Below are 27,271 nucleotides of genomic sequence, written 5' to 3'. Positions count from 1 at the left end.
GCTTCAAAGAAATCATTCAATGTAGTGTTTGGTTGAAACATTGTTTTATGACCAGTTGATATTTAAACGTGTACGCTTATTCCAACAGAATATTGAAGGAAATTTATACCTTGCCCTGCATGTAATGTCAGATGCGAACGTGTAAACAAGCCGTAAGCGATGCCATATCAACGACGCATTTCGTTTCATCCGTGCCGTCTGAATTTTTCTTCCATTCCCGAACGACCCGGATAAACGAAGCGTTGCAGTAAACTTCGCAGGAAAAGTGATAGTTGTGCGTTGTATGCTGTTAGCCAACTTTTTGCATTTGCTAGCGGGATTAGCGTTGTTCTTTTTTACAGTTCATTACATTTATTACATCGTAACAGCACTGTATCGGTTTTCTGCTAGCGCACAGATGCAATCGGAAGATGCGAAATACATCAAAAAGTGAGTAGGCAACGGTGAAACTCCTCTAAACAAAAGTCCCGTTTACGCAGGTGGATTGTAAATGTCGCAAAATGGTGTTGTACCGAGTGGTTTGCGATTATCGATTTTTCCAAACCGTCTGGGCTTATATGTTGGAAACACTTAGGAGTTGGTCTTTCGGTCTCAACAGGCTACGATTTATGTACAAAATGCAATATTTGAATGACACTTTCATTTATTAAAAACATTGTCAAATCAAACAGACTTTAGTGTCATTGAAACGAAAATAGAAAAAGAATCAGCGAACGTTAAGCAACACACCGATTTGAACAAATGTTCATATATGTTGGGACTAAAGAGTAAAATTTGTTCTATTTATTTTACCACAGACGATGGAAGGGGGGAACTGTCGAACCTCACCCCACCGAAAAAGCGCTTATTGTGAATTACAAGCTGGAAGCTGCTGTCTTCGGTGACCCTGGAGATCCAATGTTGGAGGACAAAAAGGTAGGCACATCCGGAAGTGAGTTGAATGGGATGCTTAAGATCTTACATTAATTTGTTTTTTTTTTCCGAAAATCGAAAAATTATTCTACTAAAGAAAAATTTACTTTCCACACTTCCATTAATACATTCGCGTATGGATTTACCTTTTGCTTAATTTTGTTTTAGGACTGTCAACGGATCATACGGCTAAAGTCATTAAATTCAAAAACAGATCCCGCTGTACTCGCGCGAGAAGTGGTAGAAAAGTGTGACCTAATCCACAAATCTCAGCTCTGCGACATTGAGCAAATTATCTACTACTTGAAGAATCGCAAAGTGGTGGAAACACCTGTCGTCGGCACTGGACACCAACGGTCCGTTTCGCGTATTTCCGATAAACCTAGCTCCACCATAGATACGGAAAAGGCTTCAATCAGAAATGTTGACGATTATATCGAGTTGCTTTACGAGGATTTGGCTGAGAAGGTGAAGGGTTCCCGGCTGATACTGCAGCTAGCGCGTGATCCAGATAACTTGGAAGAATTGGAAAAGAATGGTATGTAATCGAGAAGCAATTCTGCGGACAGATAACAAATGGTTAATAACGCGTTTTCTTTTTTTTAGAAGCGGTACTCAGTGCGCTTTCTCGCGTGCTACGCGAAGACTGGCGACGCTCGCTGGACCTTTCGACCAACATCATTTACATCTTCTTTTGCTTTTCTACCTACACCAACTTCCATTCCGTCATAGTGAATTATAAGATTGGTTCGCTCTGCATGGATGTGATCGATTACGAGTTGCGCCGATACGATCAGATGAAGCATGATATTGATGCGCGCAAAAGCATGTCCGCAAGCTTCAGCAATGGTAATGTGAAGGAAAAGGATATTGAAACCGTCGGTGTGAAGAGTAGCAACGAACAGCTGGATACAATTATCGACCAAGAAAAGCCAAAAGAGATGGAACCACCCAGAAGACGTATACCGGAACTGAAGCAACGCCCAAAATCGGGCAACTGGAGCAGCAATCTAAGTGGAAGTGGCATCAGTTTGAATAGCCCGCTTACAAAAGCACACTCGATGAATAACAGCTACCACGAGCAGCTGACAAATGAATCTAGTCCTACCAACCATGGTTTCGCCAGTCCAATCGCTAGCTCAAACTCGACCGAGTCGATGAACGCTACCGGAAGCGTACCGCACACACCCGGCTCGGCTGGAACGGACATGGCCGTGTCCGAAAAACCCGATCCGCGCAAACTAAAAGACGACTACGATAAGATCAACAAACAGTTCAAACTCTTTGTCCGCAAGCAGGAACAGTTGCTGCGTGTTGCTTTCTACTTGCTGCTCAACATAGCCGAAAACGTAAAGCTGGAGGAAAAGATGCGCAAGAAAAACATTGTGAAAATGCTACTGACCGCACTGGAGCGACAAAATTTTGACCTGCTCGTGCTGGTTGTTACTTTCCTGAAGAAGCTTTCCATCGTGCTGGACAACAAGGAGGAAATGTATGAACTTAACATCGTGGAAAAGCTACCACGGTTGCTTCAATCCCAGAAGGATCTCGTGCAGATGACGCTGAAACTGCTGTTTAATTTATCGTTTGATGCACGCTTGCGGGCGAAAATGATACGCGTCGGACTGCTGCCGAAGCTCGTCACCTTTCTCAGCGACGATAAACATCACGGTATAGTGACGAAGATTCTGTACCACATGAGCCTGGACGATAAGGTGAAGTCCATGTTTACGTACACCGACTGTGTGCCGGTGGTCGTCGACATGCTGCTGCTGAATCTGAACCAAAAGTCTGACCCGGATCTTATCGCGCTTGGCATCAATTTGGCCTTGAACCGGCGCAACGCGGCAATGATGATCGAAAACAATCGCCTGCACAGTCTGATGTCGCGTGCATTTAAATGTCAGGATACGCTGATTATGAAGATGATACGAAACATTTCACTACATGATACGCTGCGGCCGCACTTTGTGGTTGGTGGTTACAACTGCAATGTTATAAAAAAATTGTTTTAATTGATAAACCCTTTTCTTCATAGGATTTTGTGGGCGATCTCGCTAAAATTTTAACCGAGTGTGATGAAGAAGAATTTTCCGTCGAGTGTCTTGGTATTCTGGGCAACTTAGCGCTAGCTGATTTAGATTATTCACAAATTATTCATAACTTCAACCTTATACCACTTATTCGCAATATGCTTGTACCAGGTAAGCGAAAAAAAAGGCACTAAAAGAGAAAATCAACTAAAAATAACTTTCCTTTTCTTGTGGCTAGGTAAATACAAGGATGATCTGGTTTTAGAGATGGTTGTTTTTATTGGCACGTGCGCACTGGATGAATCGTGCGCTATGCTCTTATGCAAAGCGGATGTTATTCTATCCCTAATCGAGCTGCTAAAGGCCAAACAGGAAGACGATGAGATGGTACTGCAGATAGTGTTCGTGTTTCAGCAGGTATTGCGCCACGAAAGCACACGCTGCTACATGATCAAGGACACGGAATCGCCGGCCTATCTGATCGATCTGATGCACGACAAAAACGAAGAAATACGACGTGTTTGTGACGTGTGCCTCGACATTATTGCAATCACTGACAGTGAATGGGCATCGAGAATAACGGTAAGGAACTAAGCCCGACAAACGGGCTAGTAGGTGGTGTACGTGTGTCTGTGTGTGTGCTTACGTTAACATTAACTCCCTTTGCAGCTTGAAAAGTTTCGTAACCATAACAGCCAGTGGCTTAGTATGGTGGACTCACAAGAAACGGCTGACGACATTCAAACGTACGGTCCGATTGAGGACGATGAGGCCGATCTGCCCACCTACCTTACGTCCGAATATCTCGATCAGCTTTACCTGCTGGGCGGTGACACGAACGACGAGAATGATTGCAACAAACATCGCTCTGGTTCTTCAATGTCTAATTACAGTCGTCCCGTCAGTCGGTAAGTGTATTTTTTTTTCTTCAGTTATTGTGTGTTGTAAGCATTTTTGAAGTATTAATAGTATCAAATCAAATTTGTTTATATCGAATGAGGATTTTTAGTCTTTTTAAACTAACTTTGCGGTATAAATATTTGCCGTACGTGTGTAGGCGTCGTGCCAATCGCGCCAGTTTTGTTGTCAAATGATAGGGCAATCAAAAGATCTTTTGTTTCATTTCATCTGAAAGTGATTTTAATCGCTCGAATCCTTCGCTCCAGTTTTGGCCTAACATTGAATGTGGATGATAAACGGCAATAGGGGTTTTTTTATTGGATTCCTATCAAAGCATTGTATTGCTTGTTTAAGAATCTTTTTTTTTGTGTGGGTGTTGATCTCATGATATGTAGATCATCTGTATCTTCATAGGGCATATTCCTTAATGAACTCCCAGTTGGGGATTGTCTTGACAAGTCGCATTGTTTTTTTTATTGATTTAAAAAGTCGAATTTCAGATTTTATTTTGTTGTACCAATACCAAGTATTTAAACGCTTTTACTTTCTCGCAACTCAATAATCAATTCTAAAACTGTGCAAAACTTTTCCTTCCCATTACAGCTATAGCCGTGATCTAGAAGATATGGAAATTATTCATTAAAAATGGGTGTTTTTACTCCGGGACTTAAAAGAGAAGTGTGCGTAAAAATAGACAAACAGGATAGCAAAAAATCGTTACCCTCTTAGTAAACGAATGCAATAGCACCGCCTAAGCACCGTTTCTTGCATATGAAGCTAAATTCTGCCTTTTGAATTTTCCAACAGGTACTCCCACGCTGCCAGAGTGAAAACAAAAAAAAAAAACACACACACAGGCGGATAACTGTGCGGAGTTTGTTATATTGAAATGAGCGGAATTCAATAGTGTGTAGGTTGTTTGGGAATGAGATGCTTGGCTTGGTGTGTGTGTGTGTGCTTAGTCATTTACATTAATGTGCCTACCAGTAATCAGAATCGTGAGTGCATATCCGCGGAGAAAGGGAAACGCAAGAAGCGGCAAGAAGCTTAATTAGGAATAGATGTTTTTCTTTATTATTTTCTTGTTTTTTTGTTGATACTGCAAAAAAAACACAGGTGGTAACGGTTTGTTTAGCAAAACAGTGTAACAAAAGTATTATATATAATTATATTTTTGCTTAGCGGCAACGGTGTGATTAGCGGTGTGTGATTTCAATATATATATTAATAACATAGTTTTCAAAACGCAACAATTAACACTACTAGTAGAGAAAGCGAAAAAGGTCGATTGCGTTTCGTTTTTTCCATAAATAAAATGCCTCTCTTCGGATACAACAAATGGTCTCTTCGACACTTTTTTTACTGTTTATATGAGAGAATCTTTTTTTTCACACGTATAAACTATAAATTTCATTTTAAAAATCGTTGTTGCGTAGCTGGGGGCACGGTCCGGTTTTTTTTATCTCGAAACGAGCTACATTTCACATCAATGCGATAGCTACTGTACTTTACGACCGTTTTCTCGCAGTACTTGCACATGTGCGTGAAAGGGCCTTAATAATAACGTTCGGGTTTACATAAATCAATTTTCTGTAGGCGTCTGGTATGACCGATTTTTATCAGCAGATTGGCTTAATTTTATCGTTCCGATAACTTACTTGAAAGTCAAACCAATATTTATCACAACAGGTCTAGTGACATAACATTAACGCATACCTCTTATCTTGTTTATGCACTGAGGAAGTACACTAAACGACAGGAAAAGTAGGACAGAGCTCAATTCATACATATTTCGGTTCTGTAATTTTACTAAATTTTTGTGTAACTAGGCGATGAATTGTTACATGGAAAATATTGAGAAAATTAAATGTTTTTTTAAACAAAACTAAATATTAATATTTTTTATAGAGATGTATTGCTGTACCTACCCAAAGTGGCAATTGTAAGCAAAATAAATAACATTAAATTGTATATTATACATTTAATATTAAATATAATATAATTATATATTTCAATTTCTATTTTAGGTATGTAATACTTGAGTGAGCAAATAATTATACTCGACAACTCCAAACCCCGGAACATGTTGGACACAATTAATTCACGACGACTGGATAAACAATGCCAAATGTACTCAGTAATTACTGGCAACTTACCCACAAAGATTCGTCAGTGGGTGCATGCGGAGATTAGAAATGACAAAAACATGAGAACAATAGTAGAAAGCAATTTCACGGCAAGTTTCACCGGCATACACAGACACACATATTCGTTGCTAAGGATACGGATCAAAGACATGTCTCCTGTTGAGGCTTCCCCACGAAATGGGCAGTAAGAGACACACGCCATACTATATCATCTAGCCGTTCTGAGTTAGAGTGAAAAAAGTCAGCTTCTATGAGACTATGACGTGTTAGCCTATTGCTCGGATAGTTCTCTTTGTCCGATGTTATTGAATGATTTCCTGTTTACATTAGACAGTATTGTGATTGTGGCATGCTCCATCCAGGGCTGTTTGGTTTGACCTCGTCTCCTGGGTCCGGGTTGTTGATTCTACAACCAGCAAATGCTATTTATCACCGCAGAATAATTACCCGATAACTGCAACTGACGCATCGCACATATTCATACTTAATATAAATTATTACCAATGCAGAGTATAAGAAAACCATTCACATACGCCGGACATTAGGTGCATCAGTTTATGGGCAGTAATTTAAAGAGGAAATATATTTTGCCCTGCCCGATGTCTACACGGTTTACTGTTGATGTCCACGGATTTTTTTTCAAATTCTTGCACCTCTAAGTGAATGTCTTATCTTCCTTGGGAAGCGTGAGCGCATCTGTGACCTTTCGCGTGTTATACAACGGAGATAAGTAATGTTTATAAATATTGCGGTGAACGATCTTCATTAGACAACGTTTTGAAGTACGTCAACAGCGCGGGACGCTCTTTATAACTCTTGCTATTAATCATGTGTTATTGATTTAGTATTATTAAACAAACTTTATTAATTATCAATATCGTTACGAATGGATTTTCCACTATTCTTGGACTATAAATATTATGGTGTGTAGTCACTAAGCATTGGTTCATATGAGAATGGTGTCAGATATAAACTTGAAGGTCAGATGTTACTTTAGACAACTGTACACCAAATTGCGGATTTTGAATTGCTTGTACTATGTACAACCTTACTGCGCCATTGAACAGTACCTGGCACGTACTACTAAAAGTGATTCATGTGTGCAAGTGTACTTATCGACGTAATATTACTATTAACCCTCATTGCGTCAGTCGCCAGACGAATTCTTGATGAACTGTCTTGAACTTTTAATGACTAGAGCCGCTCAATCCAGGCTCCAGATGTCTATTACCAAAGACGGTTATGACGTATTAGAAATATGTAATATCTCCCTGAGCCAGATTCATTTTCCTCCGCAAACAGGCGATAATTCAGGGTTCTTTCTTCATTTCTAAAATACTGTCTCTATCTGCAATACTCTCGTCTCAGCCAGTCGTTTGTTTTTTTTTTTTGGAAGGTTATCAGTAGCGTGTAAATATTTCATCTACGCGATAATTTTCCTACCATGCCGAAGAAAACCCCTAAAAAACCACATGACCCACACCGGGCCTTCAACGAACCGCGATGGCACGAGTCGGCGCAGTGTGAAACTGTCACGAATAATGGCGCTCGGTGCAGGCGTTCTGTGTAAAATGTAGTACAACAGGCATTTGGAGTAAATCGCGTTGGCAATCGTCCTTCGGTTTGTAACACGATCTCGCATCATCCAACCTACCCTCACCCCGGTATAATGTAGGTTTTTTTTTCTGGTGTAAATGTGTTTTCTTGTTGTGTCGTTAGGCAACGGATAGACGCATTTGGATCGACTTGTTAAAGTATTTTGTTCGTTGATTCGGAAAATCACATTCGGAAAATTAGTAGTTCAAACAGCTATACCAACATGTAAATGAAATTCGCATACGTTTGTGTTTGTTTATTGTTTGTCCCTATGGGGATGTGGCGTGTCCTCTGTGAATCAGATCAGTAATTGTTGAATACCTTCATCGCTAGGCAGAGAAGCAAGATGAATAGAAAAAGTTATTCGCTAATGCTCTATAGAGGGCTCTAGGCTTCAGTATTACTCCACTGCAAGTAATCTATCTGTTCTTATCGGCCAGATTGAGGTTTGTCCGCCAATCTGTCGAAATTTCCTGTTCTTTGTCGTCCCTTTTTTATACAACAAAAAGCGAACAAATGGAAAAAAAAACAGTACGACACACACTCCCATCAACTCGCACGCACGATCCTGTGTACGAGGGGCAAACGCCGAATAAGTTTCGAGCATCGCTCGGTTCCAGCTTCGGGCCTGGCAAAGTAATGTGCACCAACACCACCGTTTGGTTTGTCCGAATTTGATTTGGTTGTCCTGGCTTTGGGTGCTTCATATTCAGGTGGCTATGCAACGTTCCTTCAGTCTTTGTGCTTTCGTTACTTAGAGTAGGTTGTCTTAGAGGGTGCAAACTCCGACAAACTGATAGTCATGCACGTCTCGAATTAGCAGACTATTAGGTTCGGAAACAACTTCAACAAACTTTCCCTCCCCCCACGGTGATATTTACCAATCTGTATGTCAGTATTGTTAAACGCTGTACTGTGTGGTATCTCTCTTTGCTGAGGTTTAGGATCTCTAAGTAAGTAATAGCCTTGTACAACCTCTCCGTGCCTGGGGCTTTGTTTCGGTCGTTCTGGGTAATGTGTTGTGAATGATAGCGTGCTTAAAACATACAATTTTTTTTATTAAATTACTCTTTCACACTGAAACTCTCTAAAACAAAGAGTATTAGATGTGAAATATTGTGTCTTAGGTGTGAAATTTGAGTAACAAGACGAAAAAAAGTGTACGGAAAGGTATAGGAGAGTAACATTACACCGCGTGTTCTGAGAAAATCGATAACTAGCGTGTACTTAACTTTAACACATACCACCACAGTAAAGAGTCACACCATGCGTGTGTATAGATATTTATTGTTTTGTAAATTGCTTTCCCTTCGGAACACTTCTTTTCGCTCACTCTGTAGGATGTGTGTTTGTGTGTGGGTGTCCGTCTAGCCTACTACATTATCCGCCACAACTCAATAGTTTCGAGGGACGACCAATTCTTTACTTGTTTGATCTGTGCGATTGGAACGTAGCGCAACAGATATTCTGCATGAACGAATATACAAGTTGATTTGGTATTAGTAGACCAAGTTCTTTCCGGTTTTTATACTCCTATATCTGAAATAATTATGACAGAAGCTTAAAGTGACTCGGATTTCTGAGGAATTATCAAGTCTCTGTAAAATGTTTGTAATCTTTGTATGTAGAGAAGCTACCAAGATGACTTATATATATATATATATATATCTTTGCTATTGATATTATTTCTAATGACGAATTTTTGTAATACATTTTAGCATTCAACACTATCCTGCAAGTATTTCTAATCGTTCGGTGTAACTAAGCTAGCACGATGTCTTGGATCTATCGCTCATCCGTGTCGGAAGATGAAGAAAGAGACGAGTAAGTACGTTTGTATGACAAAAACTACTGATTTGCTGGAATTCCATAAAAAAATTGTTGCTATCTCTTGACGGACACGGTGTGTACACCTCTACGTCGCAGGGGCTTGGCTGCTTACATAACAACTCTCGGTTGGCCGATAGGCTCATCAATGCATGGAAGGTCCTTTGTTTCCTTTTCTTTTCTTGTCTTTTTTTGTTATATGGGTGTTTAATCTATTCGCCACCTTGACACGGCTGATAATTGCGAGTTTTGCTAGTAAAATTGACTATAATTATGTACTGATAAATGCGCTATTAACTAGACACGTAAAAAACTGGCTTAACCGTTTTGTTGTTGTTGGTTGTTTTAATACTATCCGGTAGCATTCTCGTTGCCGTTGCGATTATGGTGCATTTCTTTTTTTTGCGCAATGCTGCCTTTTCAACAAGTTCCACTAGTCCTTATCATGCCGGTTTTTGTGTATATTTATTCTAGAGCGCCTGGAAGTTCCACTGTTTTGTCTCAACTGTAGTATAAATACCCGTCGTAAATAAATCAATATGTTATATATACATATAATATAGATTTACTAGATATCAAACAATCGGTTCGAATCAGCTCCCCCGGAAGAAGTTTTGAAAAATACAGTAAGGCAATAAGAATAACACCGCAAACATTCCTAAGCTGTGTTTATTTGGCTGTATGATAATTTTAATTTACTGTGCAATAAGTTTAAAAAGAAAAAAAAAGAAATATTTTATCGAAATTGTACACCTTTTCGTTAGTTTCGTAAAGTAAAATAAAAACAAAACCATCTAACGCGTTGCGTCCGACATTGTGTCAGGCACGCTGTATTTGTTTACATACGGTGTGTCAACCGTCCGTGGTAGCGGTATCAAGGGAATCAAACTAAAACTATTGATTAAGCCTAGACCCGGGGAGGGCAGAGTCACGCTTCGACGCTGTATCTAGAGCGTATTGTCGGGTTTTTTTTGCTATAAAATAGAGGGTGTCCGGTGCATGCCATTCATTAGTTCTTTCGCATTGCTCAACCGAACCTAGCAGGCGGTCGCACCCACCCCGAAAAGTGCAGTCCCTAGCGCGCTCTTGTGTCGTTGGTGTTGTTCGCTCTCGACGTGTTTTCGATTAGAAGTTCCACTGCCGTCTTGTGGTGATTGAAGCGCGTGTGTTTTTGTTGGGATTTGCAAAGGCGAGGGTTTTGAAAGTGGTAGTGTTTGATAAAATAAACCTGATGCTGGCATTTCCGCTTTTGCTTCTAGAGTTCTGGCATCGCTTTTTCCAACAGCTAAATAGTTTGCGAAACGTGATGCGCGCGTCCGTCTGAACAGCGTCCGGTGTGCGCTTGACTCAAGGCAGCGAAACACAGGCAAAGAGAAGAAATGACAGAGACGGGGCGAGATGCCGCGTGTTTAGATACCGGAATACGTGTCTTTTGGTGGTAGCAAAGCAAGCCATTCGTGTTTTTGAGCTTGTAAAACCGGTGTGGCGTTTCATAGACCAGTTGTTTCGCGGTTAGTTCGGTTGTCTGTTATTTGGTTAGCTCCGTTTTTTTTCTAACAAGAATTAGGGATAGATACTCTTATTGTTACAAGGGAGCACCAAGCTAAGGCGTGTGGGTTAGTTCAGCATCTTTTCGATCGAATAACGTACGAAGAACATGCGGCAGTACAAGTGGCATTCTTGGATAAATATTTCGCAAAAAGAAACAATTCTTTCTTCTACAACATAGTGTTGGATACAAAGTGGATTTAATTATACGACAGTTTAATTCTATTTGTTTAATCGAGGAGATAAAAATTCAAATTAAGCAGTTGACAAACTCTGTGTTCCACGCGCTCTATTTTGCAAACTCGTCAAGTTTTTTCTTTTATTTCTATCGGGTTCGGTTTGGGATCTTTAATTTATTGTTCCAAGAACTTTAGCTTTTATTAGCATAAAATTTGAATCGAAGATGGCTCACCAAGGAGATCAGAAGCGTGACAAGGAGAATAGTTTGAAGGCGAAGCGCGATAAAAATGATACCAACAATACAGAAGAAGTTGATGAAGATAATACCGACATGGCACGTTTGACCAGGTAATTATGTTGATGGCGGTAGCAAAAAGCGGTAGCCAACAATCGTTCGTTCAATCAACCGAGAGACAGATCAACCAATCAATCAATCGCTTGTCTCAACCAAGACCCGCTTAGGGTTTGTGTACACGAGGTTCCTTTTCGCTGTAGTGATATTGGATATTAGACAATCATCGATAGATAAAGGAGATTTAGCTCATATCAATAATTTTCTTATCACTTTATAGAAATTTCTAACAAACGTGCACGCTTATTTGAATGTGAATTTTTCACTCTTGTAGATACAACGATGGTTCGGTTAAGCTGCGCAATCCCAACATTGAACTCATGGATCAAGATATCCTGTACCATCTGGCGCTTGGTAGCGGTAGCCATGATCTGCACGAAATGTTTGGCGATGTGAAGGTATCAACTTTTCGTTGGTGATGAAAAAAAACATCTCTTACTAATGTTCTTTAATTTTTTTTCTTTCAGTTTGTCTGCATGGGTGGAACACCGAAGCGTATGGAAACGTTTGCTCACTTTATTATGGAAGAAATCGGTTACAAACTTCCCGCTGGTACTCAGCTGCAAGATATCAGTGCATTTTCCTATCGCTACTCCATGTACAAGGTACGGATTGGGTTTTTGCCTCGACGCGCTCGTCATCAGTGACGCATGTGTAATTATCACATGCTTTTTTTTATTCTAGGTTGGGCCTGTACTCTCCATTAGCCATGGTATGGGGGTACCTTCTGTAGGTATCCTTCTCCATGAGCTTATTAAGCTGATGTACCACGCCAAGGTAAAGGATCCGATCTTTGTGCGCATTGGTACATGCGGCGGTATCGGTGTGGAAGGTGGCACTGTCGTCATTACGGAAGACGCATACGATGGTTTGCTTCGAAACAGCTACGAGTTGGTAAGTGTGTCCGATATTAGTTGTTATTATTGTATGTGAAGCTGGAACAGAAGTTAGCATCAGGGTAGTTCAGGGTGCGTTAATGAAGCAAACACGTTCAACTTCATGGATGTTGAATTTTCTTTTTCTATTCTTCACATAATTCGGTACGGTGATGTATCTGTAACAAAGCAAGTTTAAACAGGGAAGTGTTCGAGTGTCACAAAAGAAGAACTCTTGACAAGATTGACCGCCTTTAGGTCGCGTCTGTATTGATTGCTAACTAAAGCTTTTGTTTCTGTACATCTCATGAGGTAGTCGTTCTGTACATCTACGTGCGTTCGACATAATATGGGACAATCTGTCATAATAAAGCTGATATTCTCATGAATTGCATTGAATTAACTCACTGTTCTCGCTAAATGTTTAAGCTGGAAATCCAAGTAGCTAAATTCAATATAATTTTAATTTCAATCATATCCATTTTACTATTGGTGGCGCACAATTTGAAAGCGTATTGTAATTTATCGATCAGCACGATTTTATCTTCAACCTGTTGAGATGGAGATAACCTGCAAAGCGATGATAAATATACACGACATGTGGCATTCAAGTTTCAAACGAATTTGTTTACACAGCTTGTTGGTTGAAGTTACATTTTGTTTCTATCTATTATGAATTATTCTTTTCTTTTCACTATACTTTTAGGCTATTCTTGGAAAAATAGTTCATCGTCCGGCAATTTTGGACAAACGACTGGTGCGGGAACTGAAGTCACTAGCCACACACGATGATCCATATGAGACGATTACTGGCAAAACGATGTGCACCTACGACTTCTACGAAGGTAATACATCCTCTCCGTAGACACGTGCGCCAAGTAACGTTTCAAAAACTGTTTCATACATCCATTTTTAGGTCAAGGCAGATTGGATGGTGCATTCTGCGAGTTTACAGAAACGGACAAAATGACATATTTGGAAAAATTGCGCGACTTCGGCGTGGTGAACATCGAGATGGAGTGTACCATATTTGCCGCACTTACTCATTACGCCGGTATCAAGGCGGCGATCATATGCGTCACGCTGCTGGACAGACTGAAGGGTGACCAAGTGATGGCCCCGAAGGAGGTAATGAACGAATGGCAACAACGACCACAGATATTAGTTTCCCGGTTAATTAAGAAGCACCTCGCCCAGATGGGCCACCTAAAGTCGCTCGCCTCGACACCGTCGTCCATCAAGTCGCCGCGCCGATTTAAGCTGGTGCAGCAGGAATCGGAAGCGCACGAGTAAGCCTGCTCAATAATCTGCGCAGTGAGCGCCCTCATTTTGCCACGTTTGTGTTTTACATTTACAAACTAGATATTTCAATAATCATGCATCTAATTAGTGCATATCCGTAACATTAAAGCGTTAAAAGACAAATAAATTTAGCAACTTAAACAAAAGTCCTAACAAAGCAAAGAAAAGGAGAAGTTGAGGAGAGAAACACCTAACACACAGACAGACATTCAGAAAAGCATTATAAATATGGTGACAGTGCCTGCGTATGATTAGGTGCCAATAGTGCGGTCGCCACGTCTAAAGCAACTAATTTACCAGTGCTGCTAATATTTAAGCGTTCAATTTTACGACTCAAGCGAATGCTTACATATAGAGTGAACAGTATAGATGTATGGCTTGTGTATAGAATTGCGTTAGACACACCGGTACACTTAAATAGTAAAACAGCATACCAGAGATAATCGTTAAGAAGGGACTTACTAAAACAACGCTGCCGTATAATTGCCGTGAAATATGGAACTCGTTATTGCATCTAATGCATTGAAACGTTTGATATTCCAGTACAATTAAACCATAATACTAAACCTTCTTAAACTAAACGTTGTGAAGCATTATGTTTTAGTGCTTTTATGATTATCATCATAATTTGTTTTGCCAAACCCGAAGCTCACCCTGCGAAACCAAAAACGGAATACTTACATTAGTTTGATGCTTGTAAAAAAAAAAACTCTGTGTAAAGGTGTTAATTATCTCCCAAGTGCAAATCACGTTCCAATCCTTGCCCGCGTACATTAGCGATTGTAAGCATTAAGCCTAATTTGAAAGCTGATTTTGTTGAATATTGTGTGTTTCCCAATATCTCCTAACGTGTGAAGCATTAAAAATAATCACGTTGAACGCATATGGCGCAGATTTAGCAAATCTTCATTAAATGATTCTTGTAAGGGAATTCTTAAATGAAACGATTGCATATCGGTTGTCAAAGAATCGAGGAGCAAATGTGAGGTATCAACAACCAAACGCTGCAACCTAACTGAAACTTTGAAATATGCCTAACTATACAAGTACAGACGTACAAATTCCATCATTGTGTAAGCATACACGTAACCATTTCTTGATGTATGAAGGCAATATAGAATAGTGTCCAGAAGTTAGACATTCACGGAACCACGGAACGAATACCATCAATAATTACATGACCATCTACTTACGAACGTTACAACAAAGAATGTTAAGCTGTACGAAAGAAACGGAACTGTTTTTGTTATGTTTCATGCCGTATTTAGACGTAATGACAGCGAATATAGAACAATAAAAAACGCTCTCGAATTACAATGCATTAAACCAAAAATCAAGAATGTTTCAAGACATGACCAGCCTACCGGACTCTCGTTATGCGATAGGGAGTACGCTAGTTACCCCTCAATGACTGTTTGATGTTTTGATTTCTCGATCTCTGAAATTGCGCAAAGGATTTAATTTCAGAATTATTTGGGTTATAGAAATTATGGACGGGCACATTTATTGGTTAGTTGGCAAATACGAACACGTTGCATTCGAAATAACAGTAACCGCATTGAAACTTTTCACTATGTTGAAATCTTTCATTTCAATGCAGAAAACATCATCCAGCAGCTTTCAAGCTGAACAAATGGCACTTGGAGGCAGTATAGAAAAATTATACTTAGGCCAGGAATATACATTATCATGTCTTTTAGCTACGCTTTATGTCGTGTTGTTCATTGGATGAAAAACCAATTTTTTACATAATTTTTCATTCCGTTCAATACATTGACAGGTGGCAGCCATCTTAAGTTGTGCGGTATTGTGGCAGCGTTGTACGGTTCAGTGACATATATGTCAAATCCACCTGTGCGCACGGCGCGTATAAACAGCAAAGATCGACATGTATGTGTGCAGTGAGTATTTGTTTGGTTGGTGTGTGTGTATTTTTAGGTCAGAGTAGTGGCATCATATTTAGCAAAGGTGGTGAAAAATATCTGCAAGCAAAGTGTAAAGAATTTTGCTTAAAAGGTAAAAAACATTGTGTCTAGTGCATGGAGGTACAAGTAGTGGAAAAATAGAAGATAATCAGCAATATGAAGCTGATTTTTTATCAAGTGACAGTTAGGCGTTGCTGATCTAGTTTCAGTTTTCAGTTTCGCTTATTATTGTGTATATTATTGTGACTAGAAGGAATTAAAAACTATCGTAAGTACAGTGTCTAAAACAACAGCATTAGCGTCCACAATGAAATGACTCATTGTTGCCCTTCCGTTACAGATCATGTCTCAGGAGTACGCACAGCATGTACTTAAGGTGGCCGTAGCACAAATATGCCGAACGATCGGGTGGCATTCAACTCATGCCTCGACAATGGACCTGCTGATTGATGTAACGCAGCATTTTCTACGCGAAATATCGCGTATCATGCACCGGTATTGTGAACTGTACAACCGTACTGAGGCTAACTTGGACGATCTTGCCCTCGCGTACAAGGAGATTGGTATTAATTTGGACGAGCTGATGGAGTACGTACAGTTTGTCGATCCAATTCCACTGACGCTGGAGGTTCCCCGTTTTCCGTTGCCAAAGGAGTCCAACCTGAATTTTTTGAAGCCAGGAAGCAGGGAGGTGTTAACGCGCCCGGTGCACATACCGGAGTACATGCCTCCGCTTATGTTCGAAACCGAAGAGGACGGCACCGAACGAACTGGAAACGATGATGAGAGGCGAGCCGCGTTTGGTGAAGCAAAAAGTTTGCTGAACAGTGCGGCAATCGCGATCGCCACCGTAGCTGCGACAATATCGTCCGATGCGAGAGCGATAACGGATGGTGGTTGCAGTGGGATTGGTGTCGCCAAGGGACCGGTATCGAGCATTGAGGAAGTAAATAGTACGGGTGAAGGGGTAGATGATGGTTCTAACTTACCCCATGCTGTTATCAATGAAGAGGTGGAAATACCGATGCAAACAATTGAGGTAAAGGAACAATCAACTGGCGCCGTTGGTGGCGATGAGGAATCCGTCACAGCAAGCAAGCTGTCGAGCGAAAACGCAGTTAAGGAGAAACCGGCGCAGATCGACGACACGGTGGCTGGTGGGTCGAAAAGCGCTATTCCAACGGAAGAGGGACGTCCGACACGAGAGATCAGCAGCGTCATAATGACAACATCTGGGTTCATTTCACCAGCACGCGAAGGTAAACTGCCCGAGTCACGCATCCCCATCATCCCAGAGGAACGACCGATCCAACAACCGACACCGGTTGTTTCAACCGTACCGGCACTTTCCGCTACCCACCACCTGGCTTTACCGACCGGTGCGGCCATGGCCGGTGCACCATCGCTTGCCGGTTCTGCTCCTGTTTCTTCAGCGGCCCTGCTCGCTTCGGCGGCTGGTAGCTATTTTCCCAAACCTAACGCACCCGATGGTACGCTAGGTGTTGGTGTGCCGCCAGGCACACCGGGCAGTGTTGGCCTGGGTGTACCGTCCGATCCATCCCAACCACCAACGAAACTCACCGGTGAAAAATCAACCAAAAAGGTGAAAAAGAAACCAGTCGATCGGGAGAAGAAGAAGGCGGAAAAGGGGTTGGGAAATGCGGCACGTAAACAGGACAAACACGCTACTGGTGAAAAGAGCACAATGGTGAAACAACACAACACACTGGATGCTACCATTGAACATGTGGTAAAGGAGGAAACGGATTTTACCACACCATTACCACCGGATGCGTTACTGCCTGGAAGGGTTGCGGATAATATTGGTATAGGAAGCAATCCGTTCATTAAAAATAGTTCCTTCAAGCCGGGATGGAATGAAGCGTTGAACGCGATGGAAATTATACCGGGTGCCGGTTTGGTAGCAACGAACGTATCCGGTAAACCGGCAAAACCCGCCAAGGTAAAGGTGGTGAAGGAAAAGGCGGTAAAAAAGCGCAAGTCAGCCGCACCGAAACCGGTGCCCGTCCCAGGGGAAATGTTAATCGACGATCCAGCGCTTCTGAACCGACAGTTGCCAATACCAAACTTCCTACCATTCCCAACGCCAAAGCCAAAGAAAGCACCGAAATCATCGAAAAAAGCGGCTAACCAGCGTGGTCAGTTCGATGCGGTGGATCAGCCACCGCCGCTGATTGGACCGCTCGGACTCGGTACATCGGTGGGTAATTCGACGCTGGTTGGTCCGATGAGTGTTGGCTCGTTGCCACCTGTAAAGCCGGACCACCTGTTCGGTATGATGCCAAACGCTGGCATTGGTTCGCCCACAACGGCAGCTTTATCATTGCCGCTGAAAAAGCCCCCGATCGGTCCATTCAAGCAGGACGAGCACGAAGCTCAGCAGGTGGGCACCCCCAATCCGCTTGTCGATCAGGCAGCACAGCTAAATCTGCTCCAGAAAATGCATCCCAGTCTGGAAATAACCGCCTCGCCGAGTATCGCGTCGCAGGAAGTGCACGAAAAGCCGCTAACACCGGGACGGATGATATTTGACGGGAAGGGCATGAAACCGGACACAACGAGCGATCGGGATGTGATCGTGATTGATGACGATAAATCACCACCGCACGTTTCGAGTCTGCCAGCTACAATGACAACACCCACCAACAAGAAGCAACGTAAACAAGCGGCACACACTAACGTACCGGGTGGGGTGGTTGGCATGCACGGACAAACCTTCGGGCTGGGATCGGTTGGTGGTGCAGGTGCGTACGATGGCGAATACCGTCCGGATGATCCGCTCAATTATTCACCCCTTTCGAATGCTCCGAAAACACCCGACATTCGGCTCCACTCGTCCTCCTCCTCGACGCCTTCGTGGATGAACGAGTCGCCGCGTCTGGCAACACCGAAGAAAGGCACCAGTAATCTGTTTTCCGAGCTGTCCTCCAAAACGCTTACGGAATGTATGGCACAGAATCGGACACCGGAAGCGCTCAAACCGACACCGTTGGCCGTCGATGGTGGCAAGAAACCGAAGCGACCGAAACAAAAACCGAAAACAGATGCTAAGCTGGGCAAGTTGGCCGACGGTAACAAAAAATTGGAACAGGAGAGTCAAAAGTTCGGCAACCTGCCCAGCCAAAACCCGTTTGCGTTGTATCCCGGTTCGATGAATCCGTTCGCACCGGATGCGAGTGTGTACAGCAAGTTTTTGAATCAATCACTGCAAGCGGTCGCGGGTATGCGCAATCCGATGCCGTTCGGCATGTTTCCGCTACCATCCGGTCCTGGGCTGATTCCGGACAATCCGCTCTTTCCGCGAATGCCACCGACGTACCCCGGACAACATAGGCCAGGGTTTCAGATGCCACCGAACCCGTTCGTACTACCCGGCATGAATCCGATGAATCTACTTCGCATGCCGACCCTCGCCAATCGGTTGCCGGGCATGGCCGGTATGGGAGGTCCCAGTGGAAGTCAACGAGATTTCCTAGACGAACCGCTCGATCCGGAAACGAAGCTTGCCCAGACGCCACTCGACCTCCAGAAGTCGACCTGCAATGTAGCACCGCTCGTACCGCCATCGCTTTTCCAAAGCGCCACCGAAAGCATGACGCTGAGCGGTGGGGCAAACGAGTTGCTCAACTTGTCCGTAAAGTCGACCGCGTCACCGGGCATCGGTCGGGATACGATTGTGACATCGCAAACGATGTCCACCAAGAAGGACACCGCAGCGGTGACGGTGTCCAGCGGTGCTGGTAATAACAGTAGCATTAGCTCGCAGTCTATCTTCGGTTCGACGTCAAGCGTTATGTCGACCGTGAAGGAAGGAAAACCCGAACCGGTGCGGGAATCGTACAAGGAGGATCAGGTTGTTATACTGCCGGCGGCAAGTGTACTGCCCGGTGCTAGTCCACCGCAGCGTTCCAGCATGCTGGTGGTCGATGTGGATGATTCCGACGGTAGCCAATCGACGGCAGGTGGCAAGAGTAAGGATGGTAAGCGCAAGCAAAAAGAACACAAAAAGGATCGCAAGCTGAAGGACGGTAAGATAAAGAAGAAGAAGGACAAAAAGGATAAGAGCAAAAGTAAAGATCGCGATCGGGAGCAGCTCAAGGAACTAACCGCTGGTACAGCAACCTCACCCGGCGTTATGACGATGGGTATGATCGGTGCGGAAGAGGCACTGATGGAGCAGCTACGCAAAGAGCGCAAGGAAAAGAAGGAAAAGCGAAAAGAAAAGGTAAAGAAGGAAAAGCGTAAGGAAAAGGAGCGTTTGGGAGCGATCGGTAGCGGTGGTTCGCCAGGCGGTATCGGGCAGCCTTCCGTTGGACCGTCGGCTAGTGCTACCGGTGAGACCGTGCCCAAACTGATGCTCAAGCTCGGTGGTTCCAACGCAACGCAATCTCCCCGTTCGGAAACGCCAGATAAAGCGTACATGGAGCAGTTGCTGCTCGGGGCCGCCTCCATGGTCGATCCGAAGCGGGACGGATCGCCGGAACTTGCGCGCATATCGGCACTCGTAACGCGCCCACCGAAGCTAAAGGGAAGCATTGGTACGACCGTTGCTGGCAAGAGCAAAAAGGATGATGCGGGTAAGAATATTCCACTCGGATCGCCCTTACCACCAAACACCGGTACAGAGCAGCTGAAACTACAACCATCCATGGACACGGATGAAACGTTCGCCGCTTTGAAGCAATCGGTAAAGGTGAACTTTTCGACGAGTACGGTCGGCAGCACGGCTAGTGCGCTCGTGAATTATGCCACCACCGATGACAGTAGTACCGGTGCGGCCGGTACCTCAACTAGCCGTGGCTCCAAAGTAGCTCGCCTTGCGGACAACGCAGCAGACGTTGGGGTGAAGCCGTTTACCGGTGGGGAAGCACCGAAAAAGGCGATGAAAGAATCGAAGGGTTCGAAATCGGTTCACCATCACCATCATCATCATGCGGCGGCGGAAACGTACACCACGCCCGTCCACATGACGGACGTGGACGGGAATACGGTGTGGATCTGTCCGGCGTGCGGTCGGGTAGATGATGGCACACCGATGATTGGTTGCGATGGTTGTGACGCCTGGTACCATTGGGTGTGCGTCGGCATACAGGTACCGCCGGACGATAATGAAGACTGGTACTGTCGGGTGTGCATCGCCAAGAAGCAGGACACGCAAGCGGACGAGAAGCAGCGCAAGCGTAAAAAGAAGGATAAGAAAACATCGAAAGATTAAGCCTCTGCAGCACTGCAACCAGCAATGTGAGTTTTTGTTTTGTTATTTTATTTATATTTATCAACAATCTTGAAATTTGCTCTTAATTGTATTCATTCCTTTTGTAGCAACCGTACCGTAAACAAAACCGTACCGTTTTGGTCAATGAAGCAAGAAGGTTGAAGTTTGTTGGATAGTTTACCCTTTAAGAAATTTACTTTTAAAAAATTTAGCGCAACTGTTCCATGTAAAATATTGTATGGCAGTATCATTCAATTTCCAGTCTGGTACCACGAACCATATTGTACGTAAATTCAATACAGATAAATAATAAATACAGATAAATTCCCCGTCGTGTAACATTTTAAAAACGATTTTTCAGTGTTTATGTTGTTAATGTAATGTAAATTGTGTTATTTATAGTGACGACTTGCCGAGGTCATATTTGCCATAGGGCTTATTATTAGTTTTTCTTTTGCATTTTGTTATTAACACGTTTAGGTTCTTTACATTGAATTCTAATTGAAATAGTAATGAAAAAAAAAAATTGTATATGAGTGCATGAAATAAAACCGTTCGATAATGGTACAGGGATGGTTGCCTACCTGCTACAACTATTCCGGATAAAAACAGTGCATCAGCAGAAGAATTTAACGAACTAAACAAATTTGTACAGTCTCCACCCGACTTACGCAGTTGCGAGAAACGGTGATTAAAAAGAAAAATACATTTTGATTTTCCCTCCCTTAGTGGCACTACAACCTCAAGAGGTCTAGAATTGTCGAAATAAATTGTAGAATATCGTTATAACGATATATTAAAGGAACGTCGAGGATTTTTAAGCAGACATGCCAGGCAAAGGACCTTCAAATCGTAAAGATTAGAAGGAAAAGCGTATTTGCATGAGGGATGAGTTAGAAAATATTTTATGTGTGATGTATTGAAGAAAATGTGTAAGTGTAAAGAGACAATCCGCGTCGATTGGCATTATATGTATTTTTACGTTAGAATGAAATTATAATAATCGAACAATTAACGATACGTATGAAATATCGATGGTGTCTAATTGTAGCTTCGCCATGCAAAAAGAACAAAAACAGCTGTTAATTGTACTGCTTCTACAAACAAAAACTTGTCAAATCGATAAAAAAAACGATGAAAACACGATACGTCTAACAAAAGGCAAGAAATAAAATCCTTTCTAAACAGTTCGGGTTTTGTGTATGTATAGTTTGTTTTAGGGGTGTCAATATGAAACCACATTATTATTTGACATTATTTTACAAAGTATTCCGTTTGAAATATCTCATTTTATATAGAAAAAACTATGATTATACAGTCAGAGAAACTTGTGTGTTCGAAAGCATTTTGCCTTGTTCTGTAACAAATTTGCAATTTGCAAGTAAAAGTAAGTAAGAGAAATTAAATGTTAAAGAAAGCAGATCACAAAACTGATGTGTGTGTGTGTCGTGATGGTGCGGGCAAAAAGGGCTACTTATTTATTGTTTTATCCTTTACTGGCGTACAATGCATCCGCGACACACCGTTATCCACCCGTTGACACACACGCCATCATGTTTACGATTGCAAACCATGATTTTTTTAAAACCTGAGTGACCCTTTCCAATGCAAAATGTTTCGCCGATCAGGAAAATGTTCATGCATAACATATTTGCCCGCAATGTATGATTGCGTGCGCGGATGTGCATATATCCGTACGGTGCGGGTGGTCGTTACGTTGCGACAATTTTTCCGCTAGGACTGTACATTAATTTATTTACACTCGATGACAATTATTTAAATTGCTTTGGTTTTGGTGCGTTGTACCGAGCGGGTTAAACCAATAGTGGAGAGTGCGAGAGAGAGAGAGAGAGAGAGAGTGAAAAAAAACGGAGGAATGAGTGTAAATTTGCCGTCCCTTCCCGGCACGTAACTCGCAACCGATGACCAAGCGCAAAAATGTATGCTCGTTCATCCGAAGTTATACACCATGTGGCAACATAATTTAGCACTGTATCTGAGCGGTGAGAAAAACAGCCAGAACAAACAGGACGATTTTCGTTTGTTGCTCTGGTTTTTCCTTTAATTAGCAGTGGTTTTTATTGATGGGTACATGTTGCTTTATATTCTTCAGCTATCGTTCAATTTAATTGTACAGATAAACTAGTTCATTTGGATTAAAAAAATAATAACATAACATAAATATCATAACAACATAATAATAACATAACAATAAATAAATAATAACTTTTAATAACATAAATATAATAAATAACTAATAAGGATAAAAGCTCACGAAAGAGAAATCTATTTTACCCACAAATGTTATCTCTGAAGAAAGATGGGACTATTTGCGAAATATGATCATTTTAAAATATTTTACAACAAATCTATTTGGTGCATAGCTTACAAAACGCGTAGCATTTGTTGTTTTGGGCCATGATGGATCTATCAATCGTGTGGGGTAATTTTTGGCCCAATGTGCAACGCGTTGCATACCTTCTGGCGCAATCACCGTCGGAAGGACCAATCGAACGGGTATTCAAATTCGTAATAAGCACGATTGAGCTAGTTTTCAAACAACTTCAAAATTATAATACGTAAAATATTACAGTGTTTGTTAATAACAAAATTACATAAAGAAGGTTTTGTTATCACATAAATTATGTATAACAAAAAATAAATTCAGCAAAACAAAACAAAAATAAATTCAGCAAACAGGGAGAAAATAAAACAAACAAAGCCTTCAAATAATATTGACAAAATAGATACGGAAAAAGAGAAGGTAAAAACGTCGCCTTTAGAGAGGAAACATGAAAACGAGAGCGAATGTAAGAGAGACCATAAGACAAGGATTATGGAAGTAATTTACTTACGCTAAGAATCATAAATCCCCACTGCACTCGACCTTCCCGAAAAAGAACCGACCCATTGCCCCATCCCCTTCCCTTCCTTCTCTTCCCTCCCCTTCCTTCCCCTCCCTTCCCACGCATAGTTCTACTGAGATTGAAATAAAGTTGTTTTGGAGTGGCCCATAACGCGATTTGTGCCCACATCAAGATTCCATTAAGGGGCAGACGTGTTCCACTGTGTAAATTAGAGTTTTGCCTGGTCGTGGTTTTATTTCGCTTTCCCGGTTTCACGTGCCACCATCACTGTGGTCCCACGGCAACGGGGCACGTCGGGAGGCGCACGCGAAAGATGGACCACATCTTATTGGCTCACGATTTGATCACGTACTGTTTGCACGAGTCACGTGTTCATCATCCACCGGTTGCCCTCATCATTGGGCGCGCAACCGTAGCCGTCGTCCGTCGATCGACGCGGGACGGCACGCGGGATGGAAGTCGCCGGGAAAAATCGCAACGTTATCGCCCCATAAATACTGTCTGCTGGTCCGTTGGGCCATTACTAATCGGTGTAAGGTGATGCATCCCGGGTGGCGTGAACACCAATGCCAAGAAAGATAGATAAATATAAGCGAGAGGGTGAAAGAAACGGCTGTGGAGAAAGTGTAACAGGAGGGATGGCAAAAAGGATGCCAAGGTGGTAGGAAAATTCGTGTTGCAACACGTGCGCGTCATGCGCTTCGCTATCGGCTTGCGGGCGTCCGTGTGTAACACGTTAACCATTTTTAAATTGATTTTCCCATCTCGAACGAACACTCTCCCCCCCTCCCCCCGCAACCGTCAACTGTGATTGCTTGATTGTAACAGCAGCATTACACACATATTACATTTAATTGGCTTTTTCCTTCCTGTTCCTGGTTGCAGTGCGGGAAAATTATCCATATCGCATTTGGCAACTGCAACCATTTTGCCGGCATGTGTTTTAGCAATTACACGCTTCATCACATTCCCGACTGGCTCCATAACTTGTTACGTTTGGTTGGCATGTTGCTTTAGCGGTTCGGTGTAATTTCTACCCATCGCAGTGTTTGTTTAATACATATCTAAATGAACTTCTATCAAAATTTGCTATATGTTTAATTTACATCCACAATTTGTGCACAATATTCAAGAATTATGTACCAAGCGTTCGATTGGCGCTGAAAGTGACCTCTTGTAATGATAATTGCATACTAACAGGCGTTGTAAATTGACCGTTCGCGCTTGTTCTTCGTCGAATAATAAACCTTATGTTGCTATTTATTGAAAACGGCCTGTCTGTTTATTTTGAGTATGAATTCATCTGGTAAGTATTAAATTAAGAATAACGTAATTAATACAGCAAAGTGGAAGTAAAGTACCAGAATAAACGCATAAAAATGCTTAGTAGACCTAGTGTGAAAATTTAATACACATAATATCGTATTATTGTTACATTTAAAAAAAAATCAGATCTCCATTTCAAATACATGCAATTATTTTGTTATTAATTTATTATGTTTAAAGCACTTGAATTAACTCTTTGTGGCGTTGTGCTAAATTTTTAGTACCCGCACCTAAAATTGTCACCCATTTATAGCACTTGCCGTGAACATTATTCAATGTTGGTCAAACGACAACTGGATAATCGAAATGTTTACATAATCCTATAAGTTTAACGTAAATCGTGTAAAAACTAAACTAAAAAAACACTACTAAAACATTTAGCATAACGGTCAAAGAGTTAAGTCAAATAGGGACCCTTGGTGATGCGGATTGCATATTTACAGGCGCTGTTCGTCGCTCATTGCAGTGCGTGTTTATTTTTCCTTGTTTTATTGTCAATTTAAGATAGCGTTTAAATTATTTTATTCGTATAGCATACCTTTTTACAGGCAAAATGTTAAAATTTGCAATGAAGTAAATAAAAATTATATGCTTTTCTATAAAAGTTTGGTAAACTTCATCTAAAAAAAGAAAACTATAAAACCTTCATATTTGTGCAGTATTCTATGCAAAATTACTACGCAATGTGAAAATATAAAGTATAAAGTACAATATAAAAATGAGGCAAAATTATTGAACTGAATTAAAATTGCAGAATTGAAAAATTGCAACACCTTGAAAATCTCCTCACAAGCCACTTTTCCACCTATTTTGGAATAAAGATGCGTATCGGGATAATCTAAAATGTTCTCATGTTCGCGTTCAAACAGGCGAAGGATAAAACAGGGCGTAGGTGGCAGACAGGGGAATGAGGCGGGAAACAATATTTTCATAATATTTTGGAATTCCCTCGTGGCGGCGTTCCCCAATATGCCCACTGTCAAATTTAGCCCAAAGTGAAAGATAAACACATAGTGACAGGACCCTCTGGTGCACCAACGGTTCACCGTGCATACGGGCCCGTCTGATTTCTCGGGTCACGTGCGCGTTTCCGTAATGTTGTTCGAAATAATTTTTCACACGAATGATTTGATCCGAATGACACACCGTGTTTGGTCTGGAAAATGCAAGGAGGGGATTCACACTCGACGCGGGACGGCAATCGATCAGGGTTTTTCGTACTTGTTTGCTGCCGAGCATTCCTTTTTACCGACCCTCGACTGTTGGGAGATTATCCTTCGAAAACAAACGCTAGAAATTATGCAACAGTTTGCAACGTTCAACAATTTCTGGTTAAAGTTTTTGATTGAAGTATGCAAAATCACGTCGTGTTTTTTTTTTTAATAAATGTGTACAATAAACTTACTTCTCTTCATTAGTCTTGGCTAATTGTGACCAGTCTTGAAACTCGCAATAAAATCCATTTTCCTGAACGAAAACACAGCAAAGAGGCATCTTCCGACTACCAGCCACCAAATATCACCCACCCACCGTGCACACCCCTAACCCACCCAAAAAGGACAGCGGGCGGCACGTGCAAATCTATCAAAGTGGCAGATTTAAATTAGCTGAAATTGAAAAGTAAACATCCAGCATTAGGCAAGTTTGGAATGCGTTGAATGCGATACACGGCCCGGTTTGCCACACTTCATCAATCGCTTGGCTGGAAACATTATGGCAGCGAGAGTTGTGTGAGTGACGGTGGCTGTGAGTATTCGGGGCGGGGGATCTGAAGAAAAAGGATGGAGAAAATTAAGCACACGCAATGAGTTTGTGTGCATGTTATCGTTATAGTATTTGCTAGACAATTCTGATTGAAAACTAACCTGAAGCGTCCACCCGGAATCGGCGTTGTCAAATTGGCCGGCACGTGCACCGTACCAGGCACCGAACGGGTGTTGGACCGCAGGGTAACGGCGAGCACAAAAACAAAGGGGTGTCTGTCAGCCGACCGGACGACAATATGAAAAGCAACAACGCCGGCTAATCCGGGATGACAGAGAATGCTTCCGTTTTTTTGTTTTTGTTTTACGGCCACCCGTACCAGGGGCGGCGGAGACAGGTAGAAAAATAAGAAAGTAATCAGCGCGCCCGGGCGCACTGCCGGCTGTTGTTGCTGATAGATTTGTTCGCTTAACAGTGATGACAGGGCGGACTGTGCATTATTTGGTGTCGTGAACACGCTTGAAGACGAGTTTGGGCGTGT

General features: G+C 42.2%; 3 protein-coding genes across 3 annotated transcripts; all 3 read left to right on the top strand.

Annotated features, from left to right (window-relative positions):
- Positions 1-283: 283 nt before the first annotated feature.
- On the top strand, positions 284-4,488 carry LOC128709250 (kinesin-associated protein 3). The gene is made up of 8 exons (XM_053804241.1): positions 284-429; positions 798-915; positions 1,081-1,450; positions 1,519-2,885; positions 2,951-3,116; positions 3,184-3,527; positions 3,615-3,853; positions 4,449-4,488. The coding sequence occupies exons 1-8, from the start codon at positions 284-286 to the stop codon at positions 4,486-4,488; spliced, it is 2,790 nt and encodes a 929-aa protein (XP_053660216.1).
- A 6,878-nt stretch (positions 4,489-11,366) lies between these two features.
- On the top strand, positions 11,367-13,663 carry LOC128719175 (uridine phosphorylase 1). Its single transcript, XM_053812801.1, has 6 exons — positions 11,367-11,491; positions 11,770-11,893; positions 11,963-12,100; positions 12,180-12,389; positions 13,077-13,215; positions 13,287-13,663. The coding sequence occupies exons 1-6, from the start codon at positions 11,367-11,369 to the stop codon at positions 13,661-13,663; spliced, it is 1,113 nt and encodes a 370-aa protein (XP_053668776.1).
- Positions 13,664-15,940: 2,277 nt separating this feature from the next.
- Positions 15,941-20,833, top strand: LOC128708537 (transcription initiation factor TFIID subunit 3). Its single transcript, XM_053803518.1, has one exon. The coding sequence runs from the start codon at positions 15,941-15,943 to the stop codon at positions 20,831-20,833; it is 4,893 nt and encodes a 1,630-aa protein (XP_053659493.1).
- Positions 20,834-27,271: the final 6,438 nt, after the last annotated feature.

This window comes from Anopheles marshallii, chromosome X (assembly GCF_943734725.1).
Source record: "Anopheles marshallii chromosome X, idAnoMarsDA_429_01, whole genome shotgun sequence".
In the NCBI taxonomy this organism is placed as follows: Eukaryota; Metazoa; Arthropoda; class Insecta; order Diptera; family Culicidae; genus Anopheles; species Anopheles marshallii.
The sequence above is the reverse complement of the archived record's forward strand: the minus strand, read 5'-3'. Positions and strand labels throughout refer to the sequence as shown.